This window comes from Megalobrama amblycephala, linkage group LG15 (genome assembly GCF_018812025.1).
Source record: "Megalobrama amblycephala isolate DHTTF-2021 linkage group LG15, ASM1881202v1, whole genome shotgun sequence".
Taxonomy (NCBI): domain Eukaryota; kingdom Metazoa; phylum Chordata; class Actinopteri; order Cypriniformes; family Xenocyprididae; genus Megalobrama; species Megalobrama amblycephala.
The window spans coordinates 1,591,355-1,618,830 of NC_063058.1; the positions used below are offsets into that span (position 1 = coordinate 1,591,355).

General features: G+C 39.3%; 1 protein-coding gene and 1 pseudogene across 1 annotated transcript; both read left to right on the forward strand.

Annotated features, from left to right (window-relative positions):
* Positions 1–3,270: 3,270 nt before the first annotated feature.
* Positions 3,271–27,313, forward strand: LOC125247258 (annotated as a pseudogene).
* On the forward strand, positions 15,027–16,813 carry LOC125247264 (gastrula zinc finger protein XlCGF8.2DB-like). Its single transcript, XM_048158534.1, has 2 exons — positions 15,027–15,968; positions 16,381–16,813. Exons 1-2 carry the CDS (start codon positions 15,160–15,162, stop codon positions 16,445–16,447), a joined length of 876 nt encoding a protein of 291 aa, XP_048014491.1. The 5' UTR covers positions 15,027–15,159; the 3' UTR covers positions 16,448–16,813.
* Positions 27,314–27,476: the final 163 nt, after the last annotated feature.

The window sequence follows — 27,476 nt, forward strand, 5'->3', positions numbered from 1 at the left end:
CCATAGGGGTTTATAGTCCATGGGCGGCCCTAGCCGTTCGGAGCACGCTGATGGTTGCGGCCGAGCAGGGTCCCCACCCACAAGCTCCCCACCCCTAGGTATACTGCCCCCCCCCAAAAGTTCTTGGGGATTTCAGCGGAGCCCGTCGCAGGTTCGTGGGCAAGGAGTTCGGGTGGCGGCAGCAGGGCCAGGCCTGTGGGTGAAGCCGGCAGGGCAAGACGCCTGAGTGGTGCTGGCAGCGCAAGGAGTTTGAGCGGCGCTGGCAGGGCTGGAAGCTTGGTTGGTGCTGGCAGGGCTGGAAGCGTGGATGGCGCTGGCAGGGCTGGAAGCTTGGGTGGCGCTGGCAGCGCTAGAAGCTTGGGCCGTGCTGGCAGGGCTAGAAGCTTGGGCGGCGCCGGCAGGGCAAGAAGCACAGGTGGCGCCGGCAGGGCAAGAAGCACAGGTGGCGCCGGCAGGGCAAGAAGCACAGGTGGCGCCTGCAGAGCGAGGAGCCTAGGTGTAAGAAGGGGAAGAATAGAATGAGCCTTCCTCTTCCTCCTCCTCCTCCTCTTCCGAGGATGAGGCGATGGTTCACCGGTTGGAGCGTGTTCAGGAGCAGGCTCACTGGCTGAAGCGGGTTCTGGAGCGGACTCAATGGCTGGAACGCCCCCCACATCCTTGAGTACTGCAGGGGCGGCCATTACGGGATTCACCATGGTGTCGCATTCCTCCGCGACACCCACAGTAAACGGAGAGCCAACAGTCAACAATGTATAGTCGATAAAGCTGCTGAGTGACGAACGCAGTCCCTCTCGTCTTAGTTGATTTTGGAGAGGTTGGTTGACGCCGTCACAGAAGAAGTCAATCAGTGCACAGTCCGGAAGATCAGAGAGGTAAGCAATGTCCAGATATTCCTGCACATAATCCTCTAACGATCGCGTGCCCTGCGTACTCCACAGTAACAACTGATCAATGTCCATACCGTACAACTGAACTCCGGGAAAGCTGCTGGATCGTGGTAGTGGCGAAGTCTTCTGTAATGATTCAATACTCGACATGGGATCCATTTTGCAAGCTTTATTAAAAGTAGTCGTCGTCGTACAGGCAGGGGTCAGAATCAGCAAACACAGCAACGTAGAACAGGCAGAAACGTGGTCAGAGACAGGCAGGGGGTCAGGGCAACAAGCAAGGTTCACAGTCCAGAGAGCAGGCGCAGGGTCGATGGGCAGGCAGCAAAGGGTCAGGAAACGTTAGGCAAACAAAGACAGTGACAGGTAATCCAACGGGGTAATAACGCTCAGTAGTGACAGCCGGGGCAAGATCAAGACTTCGCGGTGAAGTGGTGTGTGTGACAGTCCTTTATAGTCCTGGTTATGAGCTGCAGTTGGGTGTGGTGATTAGTGTGGTGTGCTAGGGTGGATGTGGCAACAGGTGATTGGTGTGACGTGAGCATGTGACAGACAGGGAGGATTGTGGGAAGTGTAGTCCGGGAACTGACAGGAGCAGGCGATGATCGTGACAGTTAGAATGTCTACTAATGTGTTTATTTACCAAAGAGGCATGAGTTTCATAAAACTTTCATAAAACTTCCATTTAAATATTTTATTTCTATAGGCTATACAAATAAAAAGGACAAATAAGAATATCTATAGCATGTTAAATGGTGGTAGCCTAGTCTATGAACGGTTCAATCAAATAAAATTTAAATAAAATTTCATTATCATTTTCTTTAGCTTGTGTACATGCATTCATTCACAGAACATAAACCAAACATCCAATTCTTTGTACCTCTTACTATTAAATTTGACAGATACTTATCTTCAGTAACAAAATTTGTCTGAATATGGTAGAAATCCGTCGCATTTCATAGTTATTTTGTTGATACTGGACTAATGCATCCACATCTGTCATACCTGTTAACTCCTTTTTCCTCTCATGAGCTCCCTTTGTTGCTCTGGCTGAAGACATCGCTCAAACCTCCTCGGATTGCAATCATCTCATAATTTCAGGGGGAATAAAATAGAAATGCTCGGAAAAGTGACGTAAACATGCTATTTTATCAATAGGACCATTTTTCTAAATGTATTGGACTTAAAAGCCCTAATGAAATTGTTTTGTGCATTAGTGTGATGGTAAATAAATGGAAGCAGGTGAAACTGAATAGGTATGCAATGATCTTTTTATGTGAATATAAATATCAGTTAGATTCAGCATGATTTGAACTCCTGACACAAATGAATAAATTACTGTTACTGTGACATTCTTTTATTGTAAACATTGTTCAAATATTGATGCTGGAATCATCTCTAAATCTTGAGTGACTGTCAACTGTTCAATGAACGAGTGTAACGTCCCGCTTGTTTACTTTGAACCGGAAGACACGCCCACTTCTGACGCAAGGCCTCATGGGGCGTGGGGAACTTGTGGATACAGTTTGTTTAAGACAGGCTCCTTTCTGTGTTGTTTTCATCGGACACTAGGGATGTCCCGATCAGGTTTTTTTGCCCTCGAGTCCGAGTCATTTGATTTTGAGTATCTACCGATACCGAGTCCTGATCCGATACTTCTATAATACATAAAAAAAGAATAAAGAAGAGTGAAAAAACAGATCCAGGATGTTCCTTATTTTTTATTTAATTCACCTTATTTCAACATTCAACAACTCTGTTAACAAACAGAGCACTTCTGTGAGGTAGCTTGAACAATCAAGTAATAAATAACATAAATTCTTCACCTCACTTCACTTTAGTGCAACAGTAAATATAAAAATATAAAAATATATATATTTGGTTTGATTTGGGTATGCTGCAGTCTGTGTAATAACTAAAATAATGTTTATATATATATATATATATCACATTTTCTGGCTAGTTTACTTTAGATTTTTATAATACACCATACTTTAACCCAAACTGAATAAATAAAAACAAGTTTAAATGGGTAAATCTCCCATACTAATTTTTGATTCTTAATTTTCTTTTGTGTCATACTCAAATTCTTGTTAAAACACATTAGACATGCTTATTCTGTGAATTTTTAACACTTTTTTGAGTGAAATTATATTTATTTTGTCCATCAAAAGTGTGCTTTCACTTTAATTGAGCGTCAGCAGCGCAGCGTGTGTCTCAATCAGCTCCCTAGTTCAGTAGTCAGGGCACTGATCAGGGTATCAGCCACATTCACTTTCATTATATACTGATTCACGACCTAGGGAGCTGATTGAGACACAGGGATAGACTCTGTGCCGAGACCGATACGCGACGCTCCTGCCTGACGCTCGAGCTGCTCCTGCTGCCTGTGTGAATGCATCCGTTGGTTAACATGCACGCTGAGAAAATATGCGCTGCTCACGCGCCGCTTATGCTTGCAGTGTGAAACAGGCCTAACTCTGTGCCACCGCATAACTATAGATGTGTTAAAAAATAATGAGAATATATATACATATATATCCGAGTCCTGATCGGGATGTAATGTCCGATTCCGATCGAGTCTGAAACCACGTGATCGGATCTGGACATCCATATTGGACATCCATATTGGACACAGCGCTACTTTTGTGTCTTTTCTGGCGTCTTCCTGCTGAAATAACATTAGTGCAGCAGCGAGTGTGTGAGGAAAATGTGTTGGATTCATTCAGACCTGAGCGATTCTGAGTGCTTTTGTGTGTTTGTTTAATGTTTAGTGAAGTCAAAGTTTGAGATCTGTGAGGGAAATCGATCTCAGGTGTTGCTGCTGCCCTTTTATCACTCTTTTCACATCTTTGATCAAATTGGTAAGTTTCTTGTTAAAAATACACTGGAACAGAAACTGTTAAATACTTTACATTGAGCCTATAATGAGCCACGTGAGACATTTTAAATGCATAAATGTTAATATAGATCACTATGAATGCAGGTTGACAGAAACATTAAATATCGCTTTGTGCTGCTTTTTATTTTCAAATATTTTATAATCATTGTCTGTTTTGATCTAATTTCATTATTGCAATGAATGTACTTGTCAGAAATTATATGTATATATTAAAACTATATTTAGATTGATATGGACATTATGCTGTGGATATGAAGATGAGTGTCATTCGTGTTTTTGTGTTATTGGTGTTTTATACATGTCATATTTTGAGAAATAACAGTATTATCTCTCAGTAGAGCAGTTTATAGTCTTTTCTCATATATCCTGACTCAAATAATCAGATCTGATGATGATCTGAATGTCTTGTTGAATGAGTGTTGATAGTCTGAGAATCATCAGTATTAACAGAGCTGCTGAAAACACTGTTTTCACCTCATTTATTCAGATCTTCTGTAAACTGACACTTAAAGCTCATTTCATTGGGTCAACAGACTGAGGGTATTTGTTGGGTACAAATGCGTACATTTATTTCTGAGGTTATGCTTTCAACAGTTTTTCTCATTAATTATACTGGGAATAATTTTGTTACATTATATTATAACAAACTCTGTAACTGATATATTTATGATTGTGGTAGATCAGCTCCTCCCACACTGGAATTCATCATCAGGGAAGCTCCTCCTGTTTACAATTCTCCAATAAATGCTGGAATATTCCCATCAGTCCAGAAGTGAAGATGAGCATCAGGAAGAGATGGAGTCTGTAAAGACTGAGTTCATTAAAGAGGAGAGTGAGAACATGAGTGATCCAGAACCCTGCAGAATGAAACACACTGAAGATACTGAAGAACAAAGAGGTTGGTGTTTATTCTTCATTCATTCATGATGCTGAACAACATTCATGTTAGAAAGATTCAAACACTTTTGCTCATTTAGATAAACCATTAAAGGTGCTAAAGAGGATGTTTTGTTTTATACATTTTTGCAATATTACTTGAAACTGATAAAAGACTATTTATTAGGTGCACTGAAAGGAATAATATTAATATACATCATCTGTGCACGAGGTGGGGCCTTAAAAACATCAGCCAATCGTTTATGCGATCGTCGCGTAAACGATTGACCCTCTGGCTTGTCAATCACTGCCGTGACGTTCCTTGTGAGAGACGAGCGCGGCTGCGCGCTCCAGTAACTTTCCACACTCCACAGGCGCCTGCATGCAATGTTTTTGTCAGGAGACAGGAGTAACAACTGCAGATTATGAGTTACCTGCGGTGAGTCCGACATAATGAATCCACTAACACGACACAGCGAATGCCGGTGGTAAACACTCGTGTTCCAATACTCATGCACAAGTTTTGGGAGGCGTTCCCTCGAAATGAGCTGTGAAGGAGGGGGGTTGTTCTTTAGAGCTTAGATTCTCTGCCCGAGCCCGGACTCGACCCGACCCTGTTTCCTGCCAGCGTCCTCGGGCTGGGCCGGGTCGGGCCCTTGATAAAGCATGTCACGTGTCATGCGCAGTCTTGTCCACTCGTACTCGCAGTCTCGCACGCGTGACGCATCGCACCCTGCTGTGCACGCTGTAGGCTACTATTCAGTAGCTTAAGTTCAACATGGAGCTTGAAGCAGCAAAGAAAAAAATTAAAACAGGATAATTAACTTTGAGGAAAATCGGAGGTATGGAAACATTTTCCACGAAACGTTTCTTCATTTGGAATTTCAGATCCATTTACGATCCATTCAATTATTTCTGAATAAACAAACAACACAGTTTATATGTTTCTTCCTTGTCGTATTATTGATTAAGATAATAATTAAATGCACGCACAATTATGAACTTGATAAATGTTACAGACATGTTTTACTATGCACAAACAAATGCCTTTCAACTTACATGTGCAAAATTCAGAATTAAATTGAATGTGCTGCAATTTGTACAAAAAGAGAGTCTGTAGTAGCCTATGTGTTTTAGCCATTAAATAAGCACATTTAGTTTCAAGTTTGTTAAGTTTTGTTTTGAAGAAAGTGTCTTTAAAGTGAATTTCGTTTAGTATAAATTGTATCTTAATTTTAATACATTTTTCATCAACCAATTGCCTGCATTTAATACATAAAAAGCAATATAGCAGACAATATAATAATGACATGGAGGCGCCGGCGCGCCGCAGTCACACTTACACCATTTGAAACTCGTAACACACGTTGTCACCGAATTTACAAATGCACATCTTGCTTATTGCTCACACACATAGGCTATTATGTTGAGATAACAATATGTTGAAGTAACATTATTAATAAAAATTAATCTTTAAGAATATTTGATTGAATGCTGAATGTTGTGCTTGTTCAATTTAATAAAGTTAAATCTTTAATTATGATAATTAAAGTAATTGAATATTTAATATTGAGTGGCCAATTTTTGCTCATTTATTAATAGTATTTATATAAAATTATATATAACTGTGCAGCTCCCCCCTGTAGCCTAAATGATCTAGCACAGCAGCACCTGCGTTAAAAAAAAAATCTGGCGCCGCCCCTGGTTATAACGGCCCACATTTTAAAAATGGTCGGGTTTAAATCGGGCTCGGGCTCATAATTACAGTGAACGTGTCGGGCCGGGCCGGGCTCGGACACAACATGCTCGGGCTCGGGTAGAGTCGGGCTTGATTTGTTGGGCCCGATCTAAGCTCTATTGTTCTTACGCATGCACTCATTTCAAAAACTCAGTAACAGTCTTTGGTTTCTCAGTCGACGAAAAGATCCTCTTTAGCACCTTTAAACGGATACAAAAGTTTCATTTTTGTTTTTTCAAAAATGTTCAGTAAAAGGAGGTTTGGAGCTTTTATACTGGTTGTCAACATCAGGTCGAACTAAATATTATTTTAGCTCTTACTTTACATTTATATTTAGTTCACTTTTTTTGTAGCCAAGTTATCCAAATTTTTGACATTTCTCAATATAATTTACAATTTTTTTTTTAAAGAATAATCAGTAAACTGTATCAAGTAAATTAACTTTCCAGAATGGCTAACAGTGTTGTAATCACAACTAAAGCAAAATCTGATTTATAGTTGCTGATAAAGTTATATTTCTCATAAATTGTATCAGTTATTCATAGTTACAGAGATTCTTTTTCTTATAATAACATTAGTAACAGGGATGATGAATGTGATCAACACTGTACAGTTTGTGGAAACACTGAGACAATGGATTGAGATTATTTTCCTGTGCTCCCATCATGCTGTAGAAGATCATGCATTTTTAAAAATATCAAGTAACAAATAAAACATGTAAAAATAATTCAAACACATAAAACATATATATAAAACTTTATAAACCACCTGAATTAGGGATGCTCCTATCTGCCTTTTTTGCCTCAGATACTGATTCCGATAACTGGGATTCAGTATTGGCCGATACCATACTGATCCGATTAAAAAAGAAAAATACATGCTGAGTATACATAATAACCCGAATGCCTCTGTGGGATTACACATTTAAGAATCTGTTTAAGATCTGCTGATTCTACGTCCTGACACAACATCCCATGAAATAATAACATTATATTTAGCATTTTAAGATGATAATATCAGATGAATGATTCTGTTAAGCAAAGTTTCCAGCAAGAGTTTTCTGCCAGTTCCTGTTCTGTCTAATGAGTCAGATTGCTGAGACTCTCACCTTTTGTCTTTAATAGCTCTGTCCCATTTGTTGAATAGTTATGCTGATTGGATTAGGACTGGCGAACCTCTACAGTCTGGGACGGGTTCCTATACCTGAATACTTCATTTGCATGCTTTGTTTAAGGTCGTCTCTCAGGTGCTTGGTGTGTTGGTTTCTCTGCAATGCAATACAAAGCATTAATTGCTTGAGCTGTCTTTGCAGCACTTGTGTGTGAGAGACCATGATAGTGACATATAAGCAGCACAAGTGTCGACTTTGGCAAGGCCACTTTCCCTTCAGAGTCTCTGATAATTCCCTGTTTGTCTGGCTGACAGCCTTTTGAGGCCCAGTATTGTAAGTCAGCCTCTGTCGGTTGACTCTGTAATATTTTGACATCAATATCAGGCAAATTAGTCACTAATATGTCCCATATTCAGTTGCCTTTTTGCATGTTTTTTTAGCAGCCTCTTTAGCAGCTGTATCAGCCAATTGATTACCTCTTATTTCCTCTGAATCTCCTGCTGCATGTCCCCTCACCTTGACTATGGCCACTTTGTTCGGCAGCTGCACTGCATTAATTAAATTGCCTATCAAATCAGAATGTGCTATTGGTTTTCCATTTGCTGTCTTCCTCCTCAAGAAAACAGACCAGGCACTCAAGGAACTGTATGGGAATATAAGTGAGCAGGAAACTGCGTACGTATCCAGATGCAGCGTTTATTGTTGCGGGGGACTTTAACAAAGCCAACTTCAGAACAATAGCTCCAAAATATTTTCAACACATCACCATAAATATGCGTGGTGATCGCGCACTGGACCACTGTTACTCTCCTTTCCAGGACGCCTACAAAGCTCTCCCCCGCCCACCTTTCGGCAAATCGGATCACTCCTCCATTCTGCTCCTGCCTGCCTATAGGCAGAAACTGAAACTGGAAGCACCCGCCCTCAGGACAATTCAATGCTGGTCGGACCAATCAGACGCTATACTACAGGACTGTTTTGATCACGTAGACTGGGACATGTTCCGGGCAGCGTCTGATGGCGACATAGAGGCGTCCTCAGGAAGTGTGTAGAAGATGTAGTGCCGACAAAAACAATCCGCATCTACCCTAACCAAAAACCGTGGATTAACAACGAGGTTCGAGCAGCCTTGTCAGCGCAGACATCCGCTTTTAATTCTGGGAATGCTGATGATCGCAAACAAACCAACTACAATCTCAGAAAATCCATCAAAGCCGCAAAAAGACAATATAAAAACAAAGTTGAAGAACAATTCAACATCAACGATGCAAGAAGTATGTGGCAGGGAATCCAATAACATCACAGATTTTAAAGGGAATAAACCAACTACTGTGAACATTGCCGCCTCTCTACCGGATGAGCTTAATAACTTTTATGCTCGTTTCGAGGCTCTCAACACCGCCCACACAGAGAGCGCTCCTCGCAGCTGCTGCAGAAGATATGAGTGCACTCACTGTCTCTGTCGCGGATGTAACCCGATCCTTCCGATGGGTAAATATCCGCAAGGCTGCGGGTCCTGATGGCATCCCAGGCCGTGTGCTCCGAGCATGCACATCCCAACTAGCTGGTGTTTTCACAGACATTTTCAACCTCTCCCTCTGTCTATCTGTGGTTCCCTCGTGCTTCAAAAAATCCACCATTGTGCCCATACCAAAGAAAAACAAAATCACATGCTTAAATGACTGGAGGCCTGTTGCTCTCACACCCATCTTCAGCAAGTGTTTTGGAGGGACTCATCAGAGATTCTGCTCTGTGCTGCCTTCCTCATTGGATCCGCTTCAATTTGCATACTGTAGCAACCGTTCTACAGAGGATGCCATTGCTTTCACCCTACACACTGCTCTCTCCCACCTGGATAATAAGAACACCTATGTGAGAATGCTGTTTGTAGACTACAGCTCAGCATTTAACACCATAGTGCCTGCCACACTTGTTGCGAATCTCCAGACTCTGGGACTAAACAGACCTCTGTGCAGCTGGATCCTGGACTTCCTGACAGGCAGAAGTCAGGTGGTCAGAATGGGCAATAATACATCATCCCCGCTGACCCTCAACACTGGTGACCCTCAACACTGGTGCTCCTCAGGGCTGTGTCCTCAGCCCACTCCTGTACTCCCTGTACACATATGACTCTACAGCCACACACAGCTCCAACGTCATCGTCAAATTCGCTGACGACACAACGGTGATAGGCCTGATCACCGACAATGATGAGATGGCCTACAGAGAGGAGGTGAGCACTCTAACTAAATGGTGTCAGGAGAACCACCTCTCACTCAACATCGACAAGACCAAGGAGCTGGTGGTGGATTTCAGAAGACAGAGCAGAGAACACAAATCCATCACCATCGACAAGACACCTGTGGAGCGGGTAAGCAGCTTTAAGTTCCTCTGCGTTAACATCAGTGAGGATCTCACCTGGTCTACACACACTGACGCAGTGCTGAAGAAGGCACATCAACGCCTCTTCTTCCTGAGACGACTGAGGAAGTTTGGAAATGAGCCCCAGCATCCTCAGATCATTCTACATCTGCACTATAGAGAGCACCCTGACGGGCTGCATCACTGCCTGGTTCGGAAACAGCACTGCTGGCAACCGTAAAGCTCTGAAAAGGGTTGTGCGAACTGCCAGCCACATTGTTGGAGGTGAGCTTCCCTCCCTCCAGGACATCTACACCAGGCGGTGTATAAGGAAAGCCCAGAGGATCATCAATGACTCCAGCCACCCATCCCACAGACTGCTCTCTCTGCTGCCCTCAGGAAGACGTCTCCGCAGCATCCATGCCCGCACTAGCCGACTTAGGGATAGATTCTTCCCTCAGGCTATCAGACTAATGAACAATATAAACTAATACACCTTACAGCATACTCCACAATGGTATGCTCACACCTGCACTTTAACTTAACAGCCCAACACTGGACTATACATGCACACTGCACTTAATACAATAAGCTACCTGTTACCTGTTACTGGATACCGTCCGATGCACACCCATGACATTTTTGTATTCCAGTTCACATACATCTGTTGCTTCTTAGCATATTTTTATGTGTATATATGTCTACATAATGTAGAAGGTTGTCCTTTCTGTGTATAGTGTATAATGTGTAGTGCTAACTGTATGTATGTACATATTGAGTATAATGTGTAGTGTAAGTGCTAACTGTAAGTATGTCTAATAGTACACTGTGTGTACTGAATATATGTATGTGCATATTGCACATTTTTACCTGTTGAAGTCTGTATGGTCATATGTCTGTATGGTATATGTTAATTGTTTCTGCAATCTTTGGAGCACGCTCCCAAGAATTTCACTCTCCAAGGCACATGTGCTGTGGTGATGTGACAATAAAATTGACTTTGACTTTGACTTTAATTTCTTTGTTTCCATGTTTTGGTAAAGTCATGGACTGCACTGTACGCATACTTAAAATTGTCACAATTTATACTGATTCTATCTTTTAAAAGCTCACAAGCTCTTGTTAGCGCCACTAGTTCCACTGCCTGTGCTGATGTGAATGTTAATGATTCTGCTTCTACCACTTCATCAGGGAGTCTAACAACTGCATAGCCACATAAATATACACCATCTGATGGATTAGAACATGAACCGTCAACATATAGACTATCCCCCTCTTCTAGGGCTGTATCTAACAGATCGGTCCTACAAGCAGTTTCAGTTTCAATGTTTTCAAACAATCATGTCCCTCATCAGTGCTGTCAGTGGTTTGGTCGGCAGTGCCGAGCAACTCTCTCAAAGCAATGACAGTGAATGAATGTTGGCTTAATTGTTAAATTTGTATTCACTAACAATGTTGCCTCATAAAAAAGACGCTGTGCTGTCATGTACTGTGTGTTAAGATTATGTAAAATTGCATTTACCTGGTGTGAGGTGTGTAATGTCAATGGATGTGAGAGGACTGTTTTTTCAGCATCTTGTACCATCAGTGCAGCAGCAGCCACTGCTCGAAGGCAGACCTTGTGCAATGTTGTCTAATGTTTTGGAAAGATACGCCACAGGGCGATAACTCATACTGTGTTCCTGGGCCAGTTTCCCCGCTGCATTGCCGTAAAGGTGGAAGTCCTTTTTGTAGTCAGGAAGGCCAGGCCAACGCGGGGGCTGACATGATGGAGTGTTTCAAACTCGTTGAAGGCAGCATCCATTTCATCAGTCCACTTGATTGTTTGTTGTGGTGAGGCTTTGGTGTCAATGCCTTGACGCAAAGCCTTGTCACACAGACACAGCAGGCGAGTCAACGTAGCCCTTAGGAAGACGTGTCCATGTAAATTGTTGTTTTTTGTACGTAAACTAAAATAATGGCTGCGCCTCTTCAGATATCGGTATGCTGCAAAAAGCAGAGCATATATCAAGGACATTATAGAATTTGTGTGTAGGTGATATTACATTTATTATAGTTACCACATCCAGTACCACTGGTGAAAACGGAATGATCAGGTCATTGATCTTCCTCAAATCTTGTATCAGTCGCCAACTTTGTCCATCTGCAGTGTACGGTTTATCGTTGATGAAACCTGCTTTGTCCTTCACTCTTAGCTTCACTCAGCATGTAATCAGCAGGATGAGGGTGTGGCTCAGTGGATACCATCAGCACAAAAGAGAAGAAAAGAGAAACATTTTTAGTAAACACAATTTCCACTCCCAATTTATGCATTATATCTCTTCCCAGCAAATCATCAGATTTAAAATAGATATCAAGATTATTTTCTAAATTGGGTTTCGGAGGGGTATGATCATTCATACTGAGTACTGTATCTTAACTTTAACTGCACCTTTTCAACGGGGTAAAGTGCTCTAACCCTTTTATACTGTATTTAATGGAAAATATATTACCTGACAATATATTAAACTGACAAAGAATGATAACAAAAAGCTTACACAACAACTCTTGCTTACTGATATGAACAAGTGATTCATCTTTCATTCAAAGCCACATGAAGCAATTTTGGATTTAGAGTCATAGTTACAACTATTTATTGGACACTTTTCACATTCCTGTAGTTCTCAGAACTGATATAATTTTGGCTGGGTAAACATAGATTCTGTTTAGTGGAAGTATAGTGGTAATGTAGTGGTGAACTACAGAAAATATAACTGTTCTCATTTTTCCCCAGCAGCTACAGCTCCATAAAATAATACATCAAGTTAATAATAGTATCTGGTAAGGACATATTATAATAATAATGCAATCAATCAGTCAATAAATAAAGTTAAAGTTTCTTCTGAATATCCCGGACGAGCCCCCAAACCCCAAAATCCCAAGAAAAAGATAAAGTCAAAAAATGAAGCCCAAGAAATAAGAAATTATTTAACAGTCTCTATCCCTAAAATGTATTTAACTCCCTCGGGTCGGCGGTCACGCCGGCGTGACCACCGCGTTTTTTTTCTAACCAGTGTGAAAGAGACTCAAAATACTCCGTCAATGTTGCACATACAATTAAGAGCTATACACCATTTTAATCTGTGGAATATCTTCTTTTATTTGTGTACACTCAGAGTAAAAACAAAATGTTGTTGCTTTTTGCAAAATAAAGAAAACTAACATGATGCGTGATCGCTCGTCTCCCTCTGAATGAAGTCCAATCTGATAGTTCTCAGAAAATGAACTGTAACTTAGTGAATACTAATCACAAAAAAATGAGACTTCTGTCTAAAAAACGTTGAAATGTCAGGTTTTAAATCGTGTAAGTCAAATCGAAAACAAACATTCTGTGTTTAATGTAATCTGTATGAAAAGAGAGCCATGTCAAAGTCCATGATTCAGCTCATTATCCGCTAATGCGGCCACGCCCACGGAGCCAGCGCTATTGAGAGGCAAATTCAGAGGCAATACTTGTATGCATTGTCTCAATCGTGTATTTATTGTCTTGATAAGTGTTTATCTGGATGTTAAAGCCATGGTTAGCGATCTCTAGAAGACATGCCGTTAGTTCCTGGTTCCTGTTCTTCATTATATGAATTTGTAGACTAAAGGAGCGCCTCTCCGGCTGCAAGTATGAATTGAAAACAGTATCCAAGCATTCATAGTGATGACAATAAATATTGAATAAATATTACTCCTCTGTATAGAAAATTGACATAAACATATGAGAATCCATCAATATTTCTCCAAATGTGCATGCTTTTAAGCTAAAAGCCTATATGAAATGCCATAGAGGTAACATAACTGTTCAGACACTTTGCATCACAGAAATGCATTATATTTTAAAGAATATAATAGAATCCCATTATTTTAAATTGTAATAATATTTCACAGTATTGCTGTTTTTTCTGTATGTTTGATATACACCACATGATCCACAGAGGGTTTTTTCACAGCCTACCTAACTGAAAGAGCTCATTATTTATGCAGGACATTAGAGCTCTTTATGCAATTCTTTTGTCTTCTCAGGTGAGAATCACCCATTATTCATGATGATTCACACCTCCACGCATACTGTGTTTCTTGACCAAAGATGTTTTAGAAAATTTAAATATCTCTATTGTTTTATATGAACAAGCAGGCAGCATAATTTTTACCTCATTTTGAAGCAAAAACTCTAGTCTACAACCTCCAATACCCAGAAGTCTTGTGAACACAGATTTAATATATATTTTTTGGCTTTATTTCAGTGACTTAAGTTTTTTGTTTTTTCAATAACCACGCATAAACGTTATTCCTTCAAAAATACAAACATGTACATACATGTTCCTCACATATTATTGTAGCCTAGTTTGTGCTGAATACAGTGTAATGACACTTTTTCCATTAATATGTTTATGAACAACTGAAAAAAGCACAAATGTCAGGGCATGTCAAAACTTCTCCAGGGCCCCAAAAATCCTCAGACCCCTGAGGGTTAAACTACAATGTACACTGCCTTAGCTGGACTTGATGACTGCAGCGACCAACAGTACATTTTCTCAATAAAGAATCCTGTTGAAGACACAACTGAGTCTCCTGGTCTTCACTTCTGAGATCTCCAACACCTCACTGTTTGGAAGAGACTGGGCTCTTTCTTTTGTGAAAGGCATCAGGCTTCACTTAAACATTACTTTGTGAAACAATATACAGACACAAATGTAGTGAATTATTTATTAAATAATTCGTGCACCAGTGCGGTAATGTAAATAAACCAGTAGTTTGACTAGCATGATAGACATTTAAAACTAGTTAAAGCCACGGTCGCTCGACTTTGAGCATGTGAAATTTCTACAGACACCGCAACGGTTGTGATATGACGTTTCGCTCGAGCTTTCGTTTCTGGTGTCCCACTTTCACATGTGTATGAATGGAAGTCAATAAAATTTAATTAATGAAGAAAATTTCTTTCTTCATTTAATTAATGAAGAAAAACAGCAAAATGGTCGTATTTTATAGCAGTTGTCTACTTTCTGCTGTTATATCAGGGATCTTTTATGTCCTTTCACTCCATATTTCTTTCATTTCAGAGCTGATGGAAGTGAAGGAGGAGAGTGAAGAACTGAGTGAAGTGGAGGAGAAACATCATGTCAAACCTGGAGAAAAACCTTTGAGTCGCTCAAAGACTAAAAAGACATTTTTAAAGAAAAGAAGAGCCAAGAAATCTTTCACCTGCACTCAGTGTGGAAAGAGTTTCCCAAACAAATGTAATTTTGAGCGTCACATGAGAGCTCATGCTGGAGAGAAGCCGTTCACATGTGATCAGTGTGGGAAGAGCTTCTCAAGGAAAGATAGTCTTGAGCGTCACATGACAGTTCATCCTGGAGAGAAGCCGTTCACATGTGGTCAATGCGGGAAGAGCTTCAGAAACAAACCTAATCTTGATGTTCACATGACAGTTCATACTGGAGAGAAACCACACACATGTGATCAGTGCGGAAAGAGCTTCACACAAAAACCTAATCTTATACGACACATGAAGATCCATACAGGAGAGAAACCACACTCATGTGATCAGTGCGGGAAGAGTTTCGCACAATCACCACACCTTAAGATTCACATGAGGATCCACAACGGAGAGAAGAAGTTCACATGTGATCACTGCGGCAAGTCGTTTCTTAGGGCATCAAACCTGAAGACACACCTGGTAGTTCATACGAAGGAGAAGCCACATTCATGTTCTGTGTGTGGAAAGAGTTTTTCACTGCTCTACATTTTACATGTGCATCAGAAAATTCATAATGATGTGAGAGACTACATGTGCTTTGAGTGTGGGAAGAGTTTTACTGCAGCAAGCAGTTTAAAACTTCACCAGAGAATTCACACTGGAGAGAAACCGCACAAGTGTTCATACTGTGACAAGAGATTCAATCAGTCATCATATCTGAAAGTACACGAGAGGATTCACAGCAGAGAGAAGCCGCACACGTGTAATCATTGCGGATTGAGTTTCTCTTTTAAAAGTCACCTGAAGATACACATGAAGATCCATGCAGTGGAGAAACCATATTACCGTGATCCGTGTGGGAAGAGGTTCGTTCAGTTATCATCATACGAAAAACAATTACAGTGAGTAGTGCCTCTTTATGTGTTGAGAAACTGTTGCTTCTGTGTAAGTTCATTTCTTAACTGCCAGGATAACTGCCTTAATAAATGTCTTGTGTGTGTGCTTTATCACTGTAAACAAATAAACTGCAAAATATGTGTATACTACATATAAATATTGTAGGATTTAACCAATTTTAAAGTTTTATTACATTGTTCCTGAAAGTTGTCCCAATCCTAGTAAAAGTTTTGAACAACACAAACTGAAGGTTTGGTCCACATCAAACCCAAGGCTGGATTACGTGATTTAAACACATGATTAGCCTGAGCAGAGTCTGACATATTGATTATTCATCTCACATTGTGTCTGTTGGAAATAAAACATGTTTGTTTTTGTCAGAACTACCAGAAAGCATCTGCAAGAGGAGGACAGAGAGAACACCAGTGATCCAGAACCTGCAGAATGAACCATCACAATACTGAAGAAAAAAAGAGGTTTTTCTTCATTCATTATAAAGCTGAGGAACATGCTGATGATCACTACAGTTACATTGTCTCAGTTCAAAAATAAATAAAAGGAGAGACTAAAGCACACAAAAACCCAAGTGATTTTTTTTTTCCTAAAACCTTTTTGAATTTTGAAAATTCTGTAAAAAATGTTTCAGATCTACAAACCCGATTCCAAAAATGTTGGGACGCTGTACAAATCGTGAATAAAAACAGAATGCAATGATGTGGAAGTTTCAAATTTCAATATTTTATTCAGAATACAACATAGATGACATATCAAATGTTTAAACTGAGAAAATGTAGCATTTTAAGGGAAAAATAAGTTGATTTGAAATTTCATGGCATTAACACATCTCAAAAAAGTTGGGACAAGGCCATGTTTACCACTGTGTGGCATCCCCTCTTCTTTTTATAACAGTCGGCAAACGTCTGGGGACTGAGGAGACAAGTTGCTCAAGTTTAGGAATAGGAATGTTGTCCCATTCTTGTCTAATACAGGCTTCTAGTTGCTCAACTGTCTTAGGTCATCTTTGTCGCATCTTTCTCTTTATGATGCGCCAAATGTTTTCTATGGGTGAAAGATCTGGACTGCAAGCTGGCCATTTCAGTACCCGGATCCTTCCTTCTACGCAGCCATGATGTTGTAACTGATGCAGTATGTGGTCTGGCATTGTCATGTTGGAAAGTGCAAGGTCTTCCCTGAAAGAGACGACATCTGGATGGGAGCATATGTTGTTCTAGAACTTGGATATACCTTTCAGCATTGATGGTGCCTTTCCAGATGTGTAAGCTGCCCATGCCACACGCACTCATGCAACCCCATACCATCAGAGATGCAGGCTTCTGAAATGAGCGCTGATAACAACTTGGGTTGTCCTTGTCCTCTTTAGTCCGCATGACATGGCATCCCAGTTATCCAAAAAGAACTTCAAATTTTGATTCGTCTGACCACAGAACAGTTTTCTACTTTGCCACAGTCCATTTTAATTAGCCTTGGCCCAGAGACGCCTGTGCTTCTGGATCATGTTTAGATATGGCTTCTTTTTTGGCCTATAGAGTTTTAGCAACGGCGATGGCACGGTGGATTGTGTTCACCGACACCGTTTTCTGCAAGTATTCCTGAGCCCATGTTGTGATTTCCATTACAGTAGCATTCCTTATGTGACGCAGTGCCGTCTAAGGGCCCGAAGATCACGGGCATCCAGTAAGGTTTCCCGGCCTTGACCCTTACGCACTTCTAAGAGACACTGCCACTCTGAGAGGCTCTTTTTATAATGTTGCCAATTGTCCTAATAAGTTGCAAATTGGTCCTCCAGCTGTTCCTTATATGTACATTTAACTTTTCCGGCCTCTTATTGCTACCTTTCCCAACTTTTTTGGAATGTGTAGCTCTCATTAAATCCAAAATGAGCCAATATTTGGCATGACATTTCTAAATGTCTCACTTTCAACATTTGATATGTTATCTATATTCTATTGTCAATAAAATATAAGTTTATGAGATTTGAAAATTATTGCATTCCTTTTTTATTCACAATTTGTACAGTGTCCCAACGTTTTTGGAATCGGGTTTGTAAATTGAAGGCTGAAGATTCACATGAGAGTTCACGCTGGGAAGAAGCAGCTCAGGCTTTCGCTCTGAAATCATGTCTTCTCATTCTGAAGAAAGACCGCCCTGCTGAAAAATTCAGCTAAAACCAGCCTAAGCTGGATGGCTGGTCTTAGCTGGTTTAAGCTGGAAGTAGCTGGGTTAAGCTGGATTTTTCAGTAGGGCATTTAACTGTGATCAGTGCAGGAAACCGATTCATTGAGCATGAGTCCTGAAGAAACACCTGAAGATTCATTCTTAATATTACAGCACAAAAGACACAGCGCTGTATGTTGAAGCCTTTGAAACACAAGAAAGGATTCACACTGGAGAGAAACATGCTAGAGTTTGATCAATGATCTAGTGTACGGTCACAATCACAGTATCTAGATCATCTTCAGATCCAGCTGTGACACCAAACGTGACACGATAAAGCATCTCTTCCATAGAAATCTGTCCTGATCAGCTGCAATGAGACACGAAAAGAAACATCATTGCTGTACTATTTTTGCCGCAGCATTGGGGGAATTGGTGATCCTCTGCCCATCTTGACTTCTGAGAGACACTGCCACTCTGAGAGGCTCTTTTTATACCCAATCATGTTGCCAACTGACCTAATAACTTGCAAAATGAGCCAATATTTGGCATGACATTTCTAAATGTCTCACTTTCAACATTTGATATGTTATCTATATTCTATTGTCAATAAAATATAAGTTTATGAGATTTGTAAATTATTGCATTTCTTTTTTATTCACAATTTGTACAGTGTCCCAACTTTTTTGGAATCGGGTTTGTAGATAGAACCTTTTTGTTTTCTAAAAAAAAATTACCAAAATGTACATAACTTAAAAAAAAGAAACATTATATAATTGTCACAGAATATGAATATGTGAATAACTCAATTCTGACAAAAATGTCAGATAGAACCTTATAATTCCAAGGGGACGATATATCTTTTGAGTGATGTATAATCAAGTTATCAAAGGGATCGTTCACCCAAAAATGTAAATTCTGTCATCATTTACTCACCCTCAAGTAGTTGCAAACCTGTATAAATATCTTTGTTCTGGTGAACAAGAAGGAAGATATTTGAAAGAATGTCAGTAACCAAATAGATCTCATCCCCCATTGACTGCCATAGTATTTATTTTTCCTACTACGGTAGTAAATGGGGGGCGAGATCTGTTTGGTTACTGACATTCTACTTGAGGGTGAGTAAATGATGGCAGAATTTTCATTTTTGGGGGAACTATCCCTTTAATCAACATATTTCTTTCTAAATATTACATTATTTGAATGACTTCAACTTATGTTAAAGCATTTATTTTCCTTTTCATCTTCAAACACTAGAGAATAATGATGAATATTGTCTGTACCTCTCAATGAGAGAAAAGAACATGCTATCAGTATGTTTTGGCAAAGTCTCCTGTTCAGAGTAGAGCTCAGATCAACTTCAGCTTTGAAGAAGCTGTGAATCATGTGTATCTGTATATGTGTTCTGTTCTGTGTGTAGGTCCTGTATTGGTATCAATGGACAACTGGCATTCTGCTTGAGACCTGCAGACGCCTTTTCATGACTTAACAGGACATCCTGTGCCTATGTTCAGGGTCTGATCGTCAAAATCGTGACGAATGGAGATATGCTTCTGACTATCTGTCCAACGTGTGGAAAATTTCTAATCTTTTCTATTTTCCTTAGCCAATCAGAATCATTCAACCTGAAGTAATGACGTAGTTAGTTGACTCTGTTAGAGTATAATTGTTGTGGAAATGTGAATGTACGCAGAGTGGCCTACGAACTCCATGTGAGACTTGAAGCTGGCTTCTGCTGATGAAACTGCAAACTATTCATCAGTAAAATTTTCTTCAATTTATTTTTTCAACTCTGACTCCAGGTCTTCATTCATCATATCTGGTCTTTTGGGTCTTTAACTGTAAATTCCCCTAGGATAGGTTAGGTAAAGAATCCTACAAAATGACCCGCACTTAATAAGAATCACAGGCTGAAGTGTTTAAAATACATAAAGACAGACTGAGAGTGACTCTTGAAGGACCAGCACCACATCCTCTTGTGCCACCACTTTTTGAAGAATTCATCTTCCAGAATCTGGCCGTAAGGTTTGGAAGTTTGGAAGATTTTAGTCCATATATGCAAGACAGACTTTTCAGGATTTACTAAAAATAAACTTACAAAACTTACTGCCACTTCACTTCTAGAGTCATTGACTGTTTCCTCTTTTACTCTATCCTGCTCTGTGTTCACAAATTGCAAACCTCTCTGTCTCCTCTCACTGATGAGTGCATAATCTCTGAACAAAAAGAGGGTTCAATAAGCGCCACCTGCTGGTGATAACTGTACATTTCAGTGCAATTGCACATTGTTTTCCAGATAGATATTGATCACAATGGTCTGTATTTTAAACCTGCATTGATTGCGTAACTCCACTGTTCCCCACACAAATGTTAATGCTTTGAGGCTAATTAAAGTTTGTTTACTGTTAGAATGTCTACTAATGTGTTTATTTACCAAAGAGGCATGAGTGGAGCAAAACGAGGCAATTTATTTTTCATTTTAATTCAATTAAATTTTATTTTATTTCTATAGGCTATACAAATAAAAAGGACAAATAAGAATATCTATAGCTTGTTAAATGGTGGTAGCCTAGTCTAACGGTTCACCCCCCCTAAGCTCACAGATAGAGATGGGACGATATGAAAATTTCATATCACGATTATAGTAACCAAAATTATAATGATTATCAATATTATCAAGGTTTGGTTAAAATGAGATGAAAATGTTCAGAAAGAAATGATACACATGCTGAAAACATTTTAACAAGTTTTATATTTGAAAATCAATAACAAATTTTATTAGCAGGTCTGCACTTTTTAAAGCATAAACATTAAATTGGAGCTGTGATTTGGAACATGGTAGCTGGTAAGACCACCCAAAACCAGCTTATAACTGGGTTGATTTTCTTTTTTTGGGTTTGAAGCTGGTTTCACAATTAGCTTTCTTCTGACAAAATAACCACTTTAAGAGTAAAGCAAACAGACAAACAGATACAGAGGTTATTAAATTATTGTTTTAATAAAAAAGCTCAAATCATGAAACGACTCAATTATGGCCTTCAGCTCTTACTTCAAATATTTTGAAGCAATCTAGGAAAAAATAAAGGGATTTAACCACAAATAAAGGAGATTTTACCACAAATATCTTATTTATAATTTGACACAAACATCATAGTTTATTTAAAATTTCATTATCATTTTTCTTTAGCTTGTGTACATGCATTCATTCATTTACAGAACACAAACATTCCAATTCTTTGTACCTCTTACTATTAAATTTGACAGATACTTATATTCAGTAACAAAATTTGTCTGAATATGGTAGAAATCCGTCGCATTTCATAGTTATTTTGTTGATACTGGACTAATGCATTCCACATCTGTCATACCTGTTAACTCCTTTTTCCTCTCATGAGATCCCTTTGTTGCTCTGGCTGAAGACATCGCTCAAACCTCCTCGGATTGCAATCATCTCATAATTTCAGGGGGAATAAAATAGAAATGCCCGGAAAAGTGACGTAAACATATGGTATTTTATCAATAGGACCATTTTTCTAAATGTATTGGACTTAAAAGCCCTAATGAAATTGTTTTGTGCATTCTTGTGATGGTAAATAAATGGAAGCAGGTGAAACTGAATAGGTATGTAATGATCTTTTTATGTGAATATAAATATCAGTTAGATTCAGCATGATTTGAACTCCTGACACAAATGAATAAATTACCTGTTACTGTGACATTCTTTTATTGTAAACATTGTTCAAATATTGATGCTGGAATCATCTCTAAATCTTGAGTGACTGTCAACTGTTGAATGGACGAGTGTAACGTCCCGCTTGTTTACTTTGAACCGGAAGACACGCCCACTTCTGACGCAAGGCCTCATGGGGCGTGGGGAACTTGTGGATACAGTTTGTTTAAGACATGCTCGTTTCTGTGTTGTTTTCATCGGGCACAGCGCTACTTTTGTGTCTTTTCTGGCGTCTTCCTGCTGAAATAACATTAGTGCAGCAGCGAGTGTGTGAGGAAAATGTGTTGAATTCATTCAGACCTGAGCGATTCTGAGTGCTTTTGTGTGTTTGTTTAATGTTTAGTGAAGTCAAAGTTTGAGATCTGTGAGGGGAATCGATGGGAATCGATCTCAGGTGTTGCTGCTGCCATTTTATCACTCTTTTCACATCTTTGATCAAATTGGTAAGTTACTTTTTAAAATACTGGAACAGAAACTGCTAAATACTTTATTGAGCCACGTGAGACATTTTAAAAACACATAACATAGATCACTATGAATGCAGGTTGACAGAAACATTAAATATTGCTTTGTGCTGCTCTTTATTTTTAAATATTTATAATCATTGTCTGTTTTGTTCTGATTTCATTTCTGCAATGAATGTACTTGTCAGAAAATCAAACTATATTTAGATTAATATGGACATTATGCTGTGGATATGAAGATGAGTGTCATTCGTGTTTTTGTGTTATTGGTGTTTTATCCATGTCATACTTTGAGAAATAACAGTATTGTCTCTCAGTAGAGCAGTTTATAGTCTTTTCTCACAAAAAAACATATATCCTGACTCAAATAATCAGATCTGCTGAAATGATCTGAATGTCTTGTTGAATGAGTGTTGATAAGTCTGTAAATCAGAATCTGTATAGCCAACGCTATAAGCTTAACGAAAATAAGGAAATAATTGTGTAGTGAAGTATTTTTTTTGTACACAGTGCTGAACAATCAATCACTCCTTTACGCGTGCATCACTGTCCTCCTCTCGGCTGCAGCATCTTAGCTCTCTTCATCAAGGCTAAAACAAAAAGGACTGCATATCTAAATTTGCGCCTAGCCGCCTACGGGATTTTTTTTAGAACTTAGAAAAAAGATGCTGCAGCTGAGCAGCCGGCGGGGGCTGGTTGCAGGACGACTCATCTGCAGATAGTTTTTAATGTTTATCAGACAATAACTAGCCTACTCAAGATTTTGCTTTAGTATAATTTTCGGGACAATTAGGGCCAGATTCGGGACAACAGTTTAGATTTCGGGGCTGTCCCGAATTTTTCGGGACGTCTGGTAACCCTATTTATTTCTGAGGTTATGCTTTCAACAGTTTTTACCGTTATTTATACTTGGAATAATTTTGTTACATTATATTATAACAAACTCTGTAATTGATATATTTATGATTTTGGCAGATCAGCTCCCACACCAAAATTCATCATCAGTGATCAGCTCCTCCCACACTGAAATTCATCATCAGTGAAGCTCCTCCCACACTAATGACATCATCAATGAAGTGAAGCTCCTCCCACGGGAGTCACATCATCAGCTAAGCTCCTCCTGTTTACAATTCTCCAATAAATGCTGGAATATTCCCATCAGTCCAGAAGTGAAGACGAGCATCAGGAAGAGATGGAATCTGTAAAGACTGAGTTCATTAAAGAGGAGAGTGAGAACATGAGTGATCCAGAACCCTGCAGAATGAAACACACTGAAGATACTGAAGAACAAAGAGGTTGGTGTTTATTCTTCATTCATTCATGATGCTGAACAACATTCATGTTAGAAAGATTCAAACACTTCTGCTCATTTAGATAAACAGTTAAACGGATTGTACAAAAGTTTCATTTTTGTTTTTTCAAAAATGTTCAGTAAAAGGAGGTTTAGAGCTTTTATACTGGTTGTCAACATCAGGTCGAACTAAATATTATTTTAGCTCTTATTTTACATTTATATTTAGTTCACTTTTTTGTAGCCATGTTATCAAAATTTTGGACATTTCTCAATATATTTACAACATTTTTTTTAAAGAATAATCAGTAAACCGTATCAAGTAAATGAATTTTCCAGAATAGCTGACAGTTTTGTAATCATAACTAAAGCAAAATCTGATTTATAGTTACTGATAAAGTTATATTTCTCATAAATTGTATAATGATCTGATTCAAAAAGAAAAAAAAACATGCTGAATTAGGTAATAACCCGAATGCCTCTGTGGGATTACAAATTTAAGAATCTCTTTAAGATCTGCTGATTCTACGTCCTGACATAACATCCCATGAAATAATAAGGTGAAGAACAGTGTTTTTAGCATTTTATGGTAATGATGATGATATCAGATGAATGATTCTGTTAAGCAAAGTTTCCAGCAAGAGTTTTCTGCCAGATCCTGTTCTGTCTAATGAGTCAGATTACTGAGACTCTCACCTTTTGTCATTAATGGCTCTTAGAGCCCATTCGTTGAATAGTTATGCTGATTGGATTAGGACTAGCAACACTCTACAGTCTGGGACGGGTTCCTATACTTGAATACTTCATTTGCATGCTTTGTTTAAATTCGTCTCCCATGTGTCTATCCCTAAAATGTTTTTAAACTACAACATACACTGCCTTAGCTGGACTTGATGACTGCAGCGACCAACAGTACATGTTCTCAATAAAGAATCCTGTTGAAGACACAACTGAGTCTCCTGGTCTTCACTTCTGAGATCTCCAACACCTCACTGTTTGGAAGAGACTGGGATCTTTCTTTTGTGAAAGGCATCAGGCTTCACTTAAACATTACTTTGTGAAACAATATACAGACACAAATGTAGTGAATTATTTATTAAATAATTGTGCACCAGTGCGGTAATGTACATAAACCAGTAGTTCGACTAGCATGATAGACATTTAAAACTAGTTAAAGCCACGGTCGCTCGACTTTGAGCATGTGAAATTTCTACAGACACCGCAACGGTCGTGATATGACGTCTCGCTCGAGCTTTCGTTTCTGGTGTCCCACTTTCACATGTGTATGAATGGTAGTCAATAAAATGTGACCGTTCGTTTAATTAATGAAGAAAAACAGCAAAATGGTCGTATTTTATAGCAGTTGTCTACTTTCTGCTATTATATCAGGGATCTTTTATGTCATTTCACTCCATATTTCTTTCATTTCAGAGCTGATGGAAGTGAAGGAGGAGAGTGAAGAACTGAGTGAAGTGAAGGAGAAACATCATGTCAAACCTGGAGAAAAACCTTTGAGTCGCTCAAAGACTAAAAGACATTTTTAAAGAAAAGAAGAGCCAAGAAATCTTTCACCTGCACTCAGTGTGGAAAGAGTTTCCCAAACAAACGTAATTTTGAGCGTCACATGAGCGCTCATACTGGAGAGAAGCCGTTCACATGTGATCAGTGTGGGAAGAGCTTCTCAAGGAAAGATAGTCTTGAGCGTCACATGACAGTTCATCCTGGAGAGAAGCTGTTCACATGTGGTCAGTGCGGGAAGAGCTTCAGAAACAAACCTAATCTTGATGTTCACATGACAGTTCATACTGGAGAGAAACCACACACATGTGATCAGTGCGGAAAGAGCTTCTCACAAAAACCTAATCTTATACGACACATGAAGATCCATACTGGAGAGAAACCACACTCATGTGATCAGTGCGGGAAGAGTTTTGCACAATTATCCCACCTTAAGATTCACATGAGGATCCACAATGGAGAGAAGAAGTTCACATGTGATCACTGCGGCAAGTCGTTTCTTAGGGCATCAAACCTGAAGACACACCTGGTAGTTCATACGAAGGAGAAGCCACATTCATGTTCTGTGTGTGGAAAGAGTTTTTCACTGCTCTACAGTTTACAAGTGCATCAGAAAATTCATAATGATGTGAGAGAGTACATGTGCTTTGAGTGTGAGAAGAGTTTTTCTTCAGCAAGCAATTTAAAACTTCACCAGATGATCCACACTGGAGAGAAACCTTACGAGTGTTCATACTGTGACAAGAGATTCAATCAGTCATCTTATCTGAAAATACACGAGAGGATCCACAGCAGAGAGAAGCCGCACACGTGTAATCAGTGCGGATTGAGTTTCTCTTTTAAAAGTCACCTGAAGATACACATGAAGATCCATGCAGTGGAGAAGAGTGTGGGAAGAGGTTCGTTCCGTTATCATCTTAAGAAAAACAATCACAGTGAGTAGTGCCTCTTTATGTGTTGAGAAACTGTTGCTTCTGTGTAAGTTAGTTTCTTAACTGCCAGGATAACTGCCTTAATAAATGTCTTAATCCCAGACAGCAACAGAATGTGGCCAGATCCGGCCCACATCTGGTACATGTGGATTGCATGCGGACCAGATGTGGGCCGGATCTGGGCCAACATTATGTTGCTGTCAGGGAAGTAATTTTTTATTTTTTTCTAAAACCTTTGTGATTTTTGACAAATTGTGTAAAAAAACATTTCAGATGTAAATGAAGGCTGAAGATTCACATGAGAGTTCACGCTGGGAAGAACATCAGGCTTTTGCTCTGAAATCATGTCTTCTCATTCTGAAGAAAGACCGCCCTGCTGAAAAATCCAGCTAAAACCAGCCTAAGCTGGTTGGCTGGTCGTAGCTGGTTTAAGCTGAAAATAGCTGGGTTAAGCTGGATTTTTCAGTAGGGCATTTAACTGTGATCAGTGCTGGAAACAGATTCATTGAGCATCAGTCCTGAAGAAACACCTGAAGATTCATTCTTAATATTACAGCACAGAAGACACAGCGCTGTATGTTGAAGCCTTTGAAACACAAGAAAGGATTCACAATGGAGAGAAACACGTTAGAGTTTGATCAATGATCTAGTGTACGTTCACAGTAACTAGATCATCTTCAGATCCAGCAGTGACACCAAACATGACACGATAAAGCATCTCTTCCACAGAAATCTTTCCTGATCAGCTGCAACGAGACATGAAAAAGAAACATCATCTAAAGTTGACAAAGTTCAATTTCAGGAGTTTGTGTAATTTCCTTAATGAATTTGTGTATTTTTTTAAATGAACTCAGTGTTCTTGTGCTTCAGGGAGCTGAAGAAGAGATGAGAAGAAGAGACATGTATCTGATAATAATTTTTAGCTCATTCAATGTTTTTCATGTCAACTTATTAAAGAATTTTTTTTTTTTTTCTTTTCATCTTCAAACACTAGAGAATAATGATGAATATTGTCTGTGTCTCTCACTGAGAGAAAAGTATCAGTATTGGAAATCTTTCCTGTTAAAGCCTGAATTATTTAATCTGAAGTAATGACATAGTTAGTTGACTCTGTTAGAGTATAATTGTTGTGGAAATGTGAATGTACGCAGAGTGGCTTACAAACTCCTTGTGAGACTTAAAGCTGGCTTCTGCTGATGAAACTTCAAACTATTCTTCAGTAAAAGTTCTTCAATTTATTATTTTTTTTAAACTCTGACTCCGGGTCTTCATTCATCATATCGGGTCTTTAGGTCTTTAACTGTAAATTCCCCTACATAGGTTCCCAGGTGAAAAAATAGTAGGAGAACCAATAGTAGTGCTCTATT

Coding starts and splice junctions, on each gene's coding strand:
- LOC125247264 (XM_048158534.1), top strand. CDS start 15,160: ATGAGAGCTCATGCTGGAGAGAAGCCGTTCACATGTGATCAGTGTGGG. Junction 15,969..16,380: donor CGTGATCCGTGTGGGAAGAG/GTTCGTTCAGTT, acceptor TGTTTTTGTCAG/AACTACCAGAAAGCATCTGC.